The 8,240-nt window shown below is 47.0% G+C and overlaps 1 protein-coding gene across 1 annotated transcript in view; it reads left to right on the forward strand.

Annotated features, from left to right (window-relative positions):
* Csmd1 (CUB and Sushi multiple domains 1) overlaps positions 1-8,240 on the forward strand; it is a 1,140,625-nt gene that overhangs the window by 925,715 nt on the left and 206,670 nt on the right. The window contains exons 24-25 of the mRNA XM_010620376.3: positions 1,437-1,628; positions 2,226-2,352. Coding sequence (XP_010618678.1) covers positions 1,437-1,628; positions 2,226-2,352 — 319 coding nt within the window. The remainder of the gene's footprint in view (positions 1-1,436; positions 1,629-2,225; positions 2,353-8,240) is intronic.

Consider the following 8,240-nt stretch of genomic DNA (forward strand, 5'->3'; position numbering starts at 1 on the left):
AAAAAAAAAAAAAAAAAAAAAAAAACTCACAGCAAAAGCCTCTCCTGAAGCAGTACATGGGCATCTCAGGATTGCACATTGCCTCCTCAGAATTCCGCTATTATGCATCAGGTCCAGTTGCTTTATCAATGTTGAGAAGCAGTGTTGGGTGTCAGCAGATGATGCTTGTGTACTGCTCTTTACACACATGAGCAAAGCTTGGTTCATGTCGGTATGAAAGATGCCCCACATGACAGTGGGGACAGAGCCAGGGTCTGCGGCTATGGGGTAGGGCCTGATCTCAGCTCCAGGGGCCACACAAGGCCGCGAGGCAGTGTCATCCTCCCTGAGGGCTCAGCTCAATTCCTGGTGATTTCCTTCACGGCTTCCAGCAGGTGGAAGTGTGACAACTCCCTCTGCAGCCTCACATGAATGCTCACAGGCTGGGCGGTTTTGGGAGAACAAAGTTCTCTTCGGTCCATTAATAACTGGAAAAGCCAAATACTTCCTAACCCCTGACAGAGAAGAATGTACTTCACACATCTGGGTCTCCGGAGTGCTGTTTGGGAATCAAGTGAGGGGAATTATACAGAATAACTTTCATCATGTGGTCAGCTTCTGAGTGACCTTTGGAAACAGCAGAGTGTGAGGAAAGGCAAGAGCAGCTGCAGGGCACAAGACTGTGCAGCTGCGAGTAACCCGGCATCTGTGGTGGGCAGGCCGGGATGTGTTATAAAATAGCTTTCCAGAACACAGTACAACCAACAATTCCCTAGAGAAACCCACCCCACAAAGCATAGGGGACATTTTTACTGATATAAATTTATTTGCTCACTTTTTTTCCATATCTTCCTTCCTTGACCAAATAAAAGTTTCAAGCCAAGCTTACAGGCAAGGGAAAGGCTTCTTCTAGGTAATTTTACAGTGAATGTAGAGTTTCGGTTTCAGAGTTCTGGTAGCAAGCACTCTCCATGTAGAGTGGCACATATTCTGAATAACATCGTAAGCATTAATGTCTGTAAAGTACACAGGAGCCTATGGCTGTGAGCTCCTGACAGCGCACAGTGATGTCCAGGGCCAGTGCTGTCCTTGCACTGCTGGTGTCCACGTGATAGTCTCTGGTGAGCTTCCTGTTCACTGCTGGCATGAGACATAGCCACAGCAAGTGGGCTTCTCTGGGCTCTCCTCACCCTAGCAGGTGTGCAAACGTGTGTGTGTGTGTGTGTGTGTGTGTGTGTGTGTGTGTGTGTCTTTACATCCCACTGATTCTCTGGAGAATTTGGACAACTGCTCCATTACTCTGTTGGGGACACAGCGATGCTCCACGCCCTGCATTTACACCCATGTGTGTGTGTGTGTGTGTGCGTGTGTGTGTGTGTGTGCACTTACTCCCTCGCCTGTCTTCTGGCTGCCTGCGTGCACCCAGGATCCACTCACTCTTCCCTCCTCTCTTGTAGGCTTTGATCTGATCAAGTGCAAGGACCCTGGCAGCCCCAACTACGGCTACCGGATCCGTGACGAGGGCCACTTCACAGACACCGTGGTCCTGTACAGCTGCAACCCTGGCTATGCCATGCATGGCAGCAGCACGCTCACCTGCCTCAGTGGGGACCGGAGGGTGTGGGACAAGCCAGTGCCCTCCTGTGTAGGTGAGTGCCAGTGGCCCAGGCCTGCAGAGTGCACGGGCCAGCCTACCCGGGTGGGCGGGCTCCTCCCTCCTGCAGAAGAAGAGTCACTATGCTCCTGCACTGCTATGAGGGTGTGTGTGTGTGTGTGTGCGCGCACACACTCTGGTTTGAAAGACAGATTTCCTGTGCAGTGATTACTGGAATTATCACGAGTGTGGGTGCCATTGCTTTCTTTACATGCACAGCTTCGATCTCATGGGGAATAAAATCTTATTGTCAAGGTAAAGGAGAAATGATACAGATGGAAGATTGTGTGTTTTTTCTGAGTCTGTCATACGGACATGAAAGTTTTCTTTTTTAAAAATTAAGTAAAACTAAACCTAGATATGGTGGTGCAGGTCTGTGGTGCCAACTTCCCAGCAGGCTGAGGCAGCGGATTTACAAGTTCAAGGCCAGCCTGAGCCTCACTTAGTGAGACCTTGTCTCAAAACGAAAATAGAAAGGGGGCTGCAGAGGTCACAGGAGTATTTGCCTTGCCTGTGCAAGGCCCTGGGTTAGAAGAGAAAACAAATGCACAGAAGAAACCTAGACAACGGACCCCAACTGTGTCTTTTGCAGCGGAATGTGGAGGTCACATCCACACAGCTACATCCGGTCGCATCTTGTCCCCTGGCTACCCGGCCCCCTACGACAACAACCTGCACTGCACCTGGACCGTGGAGGCCGACCCGGGAAGGACCATCAGGTACTGCTAGGCTTCGGCCTCAGCGATGGGAGACAGAGGAGCCATGCGCTCTGTGAGGAAAGGTCTGAATATGGAACAAAATACCAAGCTGCAGCTGAAGGTGTCGCAGCCTCACTCAGCTGGCCATCGAAATCTTGTGCTAAGATATATGCAACAGAGGAGAGAGGGGAAGGAGAGAGAGGGAAAGAGAGAGGTTGCTTCTGCTGCATGACCAAGTGCCCCTAAGCCCAGTGAGTTTTCCCACAGTCACCACAGCTCATGCCTCCTGTTGTCTGTGCCTCTCTGGCCTGCACAGACTGGGCTGGGCTGCGGTGAGCCCTCAGCCTCTCTCCCGCTTCCCCCCCTGAGAAAGCCAGTGCGTGTGGAAAGTTCTTAGTGGCCAGAAAAGACACAGAAAGAACTTCCGGGCTTCACATTTTCTCATGCCCAGAGGAAGGCCCTGAAGTTAGTTTGGAATTACTCCCCACAAACAGCCGTTTCTTTCAGGGTTTCTGACTTTGCTCTCAGAATTTCCCTTGTGGTTTCCATCCCTAGCACGAGAGCAGGCTCTGTCTGTCCCTGGATGCAGCCAGGGGATGAGGTGTCGAACCCAGGACTTCATTAACATTGTAATACCGAAGGGCGAAGGGGGATGAACAGAGAGTGATGAGAAGAAATAATAATGCACAGCTCTTCCCACAGAGCTGCCAGCAGTGTCGAAGAACACTCTCTGCATGTTTCACCCTGCCGTTCTGGAGGAATTTTCTGCTCCTCCACGAGGAGAGTCCATGCTGTCTGATTTCTGAGCTTCTCTCTTTAGTTTAAGGCATGAACTCCTTCCTACTGAGGGAGTTAAGGGGAAACTACTAGCGCTTATATTGAATTAACCCACCTAGTATTCAACTTACCCCCAAGTGTGTGCTGGTGGCTGAGTCATTCTTCAATAATGTAAACAATTTTTAGTAATGACATTGGGAAAATAAAATCATTGGAAGTACGCGTATACAGTACTGAAGTTAAAATTGTGTTAGTATAAATGTGAGATCTGATCTTCACTTTGCTAGTGGACTACAAGATCTTAGTTACTGTGTTGGTTATGCACACAAAATTCCCTACACTTTCCACTTGAACATGAAGGCTTCATCACTCATATGGAGACCAGGATTATTTTTAAGTATTAAAAATGTCTTAGTGCAAGTTGAATTTGGTACTGTGTATCCATAATAAGATTTAAATCATAAGTGTTTTTTTCATTTTCAAGAAGAAACAGAGCTCAGCAAGTGTGCAGGTCTGGCTTCAGGCCTCCAGACAACTGTTCCGAAGTCGCCTTTGAGTTTCTCAGGGTTTGCAGCGTGTCTGGCTATGGAACACTCAGGTGCAGAGGAGCTTTGTCGTTTTAATAGATACGCTGTAAAGCAGTTGCCTGGGCTGAAGTTAATTAAAAGCCCAGTAGAAAAACACGGTGATCAGTTCGGCCTGGCTTTTTGTGTGAACATTTCCCTGAGACACTCGGTGTGCTTCATCTGAGCACTGCCCTGCTTCATGTGAAAGGCAACAGACATGTGCACCGCACGAGCAGCATCAGAGCCACGAGCCGCATGGTGGCAGCAGTGTGCCCTCCTGAGTTTCAGCTCCTCTTCTGCAGGTCTATAGAGTGCGCGCCAAAGGAGTTTTGCTCCTAACTGTCCCGTGGAAGCTACATCAGGTGGTGTACTTGAAGGGAATCTGTCCTGAGGAGCTGAGGCAGACCTAACCAGCGACACAAATGGAGCGTGGTCAGTTCGTCAAGGTCCCCCTAACCATCCCCTTCAGGAAAGACAGCAGCTCCTTAGCCTCTCCTGTTTATTTTTCTTCAGTGCTGGCAGTGACAGGTTAAAGATCTGGTTTAGTGATCAGAGAAGGTATGAACCGCTTTTTGATGAACCTTCAAGATCCCAAACATGGGGATAGCAAACATGGGGAAGAGGAGGAAGGCAGGTGTCTGGGCTGTCCTGGTGGGCGCTGACTCCCCAGCCCTGTGCACGGCCTGGGCAATGTGTTCAGAGTACACGGCACAAGCAAGTGGATGTGCAGGCCGCCTTGAGCTGGCCAGGAGCTAAGCTCTTAAAGGGCCCCTCTCCGCAGATCTAGTGGAGCCTCCCCTCCCTTTTGTAGATAACTGGAGGAAACGTCAAGATATCCGCACATCAGCCATCAAAAGCAAGGGAGCCACTTGCTAACTCAAGTGTATGGAATTCTCACTTGTCTTGTGGCAAGTACTTCTATGTGACAGACCGGATCGTGGCGATTCACCCTTAAACTATGGCTGCTCATGAAAAGCAAAGCCAACTCAAGGTCTTTGCTATGGCCTTCAGATGACCTTCTTCCCGTGTGAAATAATCAGATACAGAAAAAGAAAAGTCCCAAAACAAGTTTACTGTAATCCCAGGACCCAATGATACCCACATTGAAAATATGGTGTATATTTTTCTTATTTTTTATTCAAAGGCAGATATGTAAAATTTGAATTATATACTTATTTAAATATTTTTATAAAAATTATGCGCTAAAGTTTCTTTTAGTCAATGAATGGTCAAACTCTTACGTCTTTGCTCGTACTCTACCTCGTTCTATGTGGCTGTTCGATAGGGCTCCGTTGCCCAAATGACCATGCTCCGTTTACAGGGTACCCTGGGGCATTGGGGCTGTTTTCAATTTCCCGCTGTCATAAGCAGAGTAACCGCCTTCCCGATCCCCAGTGCAGCAGTACTTCTTAGGACGCATTTCCAGCTCGTCATTACCAAAGCGCTTTAAGAGAAGTGTCTGCGGCCACAGCTACAGGGCACCAGTCTCCTCCTCCTCACTCAGACTAAACAAGATCATTTTAACCTATGCCTATTTGGTTGGGGAAAAAGTCTCAAAATGTTCAATGTGTTGTATGTATTTATGATTTTGCATATTCTTTTTCCAGTGCCAGGGATCAAACTCAGGACCTTGTGTTTGCAAGGCAGGCGTGATGCTTCTGAAGTAAATCCCTGGCCCCTGTTGTCTTTATTTATAATTTTTTCATTGTGAATTATTTTGACATTTGACAGTATCATTCAGTGACTTCCTGCCTTGCCTTTGTGCTTCGCTCTGCACTGAATTCCCGTCCTTGCTTGTATTTCAAGCCCCTTCCTTATTTCTCTGGGGCTGACAGGGACCTCTGCGCCACCAGAGGGCAGAGTCAGGCCATGTGCCCTTCTGCAATGGCCAGATTCCCTGCCCTGCATGGCAGAACTTGTGGCAGGGAGCACAGTACCGTGTGTTTCCCTCATGTGCCAGTGGCATATGCGACCCAGAGGTCCTCAGGGACGACACCATCTTCTACTTTATTTTTAGCCTCCCCTCCGCAGTCCTATCATATCTGCCACTTTGATTTTCAGGAGTTTTTCATCCAAGTGGAAAGAGACTGACATTTGTCACATTTCCTGCTGGAGTCTCAGGACGTTTTCCAAGACGGGAAACACACAGCAGGTGCACATTTGGCTCACCTGGCACCTAGTACACACTGCAAGGCGTGGCTGGCATGCAGAGAGCAGCCTGCGTCTACAGTGCCCAGAAATAGAGAGAACGTCATCCAGACCAGCCAGACGCCCCATCTCTGTCCACTCCATCCTCCCCCAGGCAGCTGCCGTTCTCTCTTCAGAAGGCTCTGCCTAATCCGAGTGGCAGGAAGGTGGAATCGTGCAGAGCGAGCTACCTTGTTCCCCTGTGACGCACGTGCACATTCCGTTGCGTGGAGGATTGTCCGACACGGGGTGGAGCCCGCATAGCTGTGACCGGGTTGGGGTGACTGCAAGGGGTGCTGTGCCCGGTGCTGCACGGTCCTCGGGCGGTGCGTCTGTGCTTCCTGCTGTGTGCTCTGTGGTGGGATTGCTGGGTTGCACCATCGTTGTTGCCACCACAGTCTCGTACAGTGGCTGGTTCTGACCCCCAGGTCCTCTGCCTCCTCAACCGTCTCTTCGCCGACGCCCCTCTCCCACCGGAGCACCTCCCAGGTGGTAGCAGATTCCGCTCGCATTTCCCTGGCGCCACGCAAAGTCGGCGCCTTTCACATGTTGGATATCCACCCCTGTCCGGTAGCATCCCCTTCCTTCTTCTTATAGCTTGTCAGGATGCTTTTAGACCCTTGGAACTTCTACATGAATTTGAGCAATAACCAAGATTTTTATTGCAATCACAATAAATAGAACAGATATATAGTCTAGATTACTTACTGAATTTTCTGATCCTTCACATGGTGCACTGCCCCACTTATTATGGCATTCATGATTTTTCTAAGTAATACTTTTTGTTCCATGTGAAGGTCTTGATGTTTTGGTAAGAATTATCCCTAATTAAGGGATTCTGTCAGGTGATAACACAAATAGTATTTTAATTTCATTTTCTATTTTTGGTTATCTATACAAATGAATTATTATTTCTAATAGTTTGTAAATTTAAAAATAATTTTTTGTGGTCCCAATGTTTTCTACAAATAAAGGTCTTTCTTCATATTTTTCAAATTTTATATCCTTTTCGTCAGACCTTATTGCACTGGTAACCACTCCAGAATAGTGCCGTTTGCCCTGAGTTGTAGTAACCTTCATAGCCCTGTTACCAGTCTGAGAGACAAAATGCTTTTACTTATCTCAATTAATACTTTTCTACATATTTATATTTATAGACATTTCATTCTTTTGTTTTAGATCCTTACCCTATTTTAAGTTTATCATTGATGTTAAAATATTTTGATATATTTTGCTATACTAATCTACTTGAGCCAGTTTTGGTAACTCAGATTTTCTAGAAACCATTTTATGTATTGTCACAAAGCAACCAAATAATTTCCTCCTTCCTTTATTATTTTTATTCTTAAGAAAGTGATGTGTAACACATTATAAAAGGTTAAACAATCCCGTGATGATGGATATGATGGTGGCAGTTACCTCTTTTACTTCATCTTCTAAAATAATGGCAATACGCTTTGTATTTCATAAACATAAAATATGGAAGTTTGAAAAACTTTGGCTAAAAATACAGAAAAAGAAAATTTGAAAAATAGCATCAGAATAAAGTCAGAAAAACAGAAGTGGGAAAACAGTGGTTGTAGCAACAAATTAGTTTTTAGAAATGCAACTAGCATCCCCAAAAGTGCGCCTTGAGGACAAGCGGCCAAGGAGATTGATGAAGATCAGATGCAGGAAGCCCAGATGACTGCCTCTGGGGTGGAAACAGAGATATGCTATACTTAATTTTTTTAGAAAATTTAAAAATAATAGATATCTTTCACTAATATAGAGGTAAGAAAGAAATGTGCAGTACTTTTAGTGAAATAAACTTGTTACCAAAGGACAAATATAGTACAAGAGGAAAAGAAGAAGTGATATTTACAGTTCATCCGATTTATATATTGAGGAAAAAACCTCTATGGTCATCTACATAGATGTAGAATAATAATTTAATAGAATCGAATAACTTTTATGATGATGAAAACATAAGAGAATGCAAAACAAAGCACCCCTAACGTAGTAAGTAGCACAGTATTTTCTTAACATGAAAACCACTCACCCAGCGCGTAAGACTTGGTGCAGTGACTGAAGGCAGGGGACAGGGGAGCCATTAGGGAAGGGGCAGAAGTGCCTGATCCCTGGGGCTCTGGTCCTGCCCAGTCTGCTCTCCTCTCTGGCCTTTGCTCACATCCTGGGCCCGCCTCACTGGCATCCGCCCAGATGCCTCCAGACCCCGGCTCTCCTGACAGTGGCCTGTACCATCCCTGCTCTGTCCTGTGGGGTCTTGAGCCTGGCCGGGTCCCCCAGCTGCCCCGTGAGTCTCACCTGCCCCTTGCTCTGCTCCACCTCCCTGGCCTTCAGCACCCACCTGCCCGAGGGGACCTTGTGTCCTCTCTC

Source organism: Fukomys damarensis, unplaced genomic scaffold, assembly GCF_012274545.1.
Source record: "Fukomys damarensis isolate Sample0158 unplaced genomic scaffold, DMR_v1.0_HiC HiC_scaffold_18, whole genome shotgun sequence".
NCBI classification, from domain to species: Eukaryota; Metazoa; Chordata; class Mammalia; order Rodentia; family Bathyergidae; genus Fukomys; species Fukomys damarensis.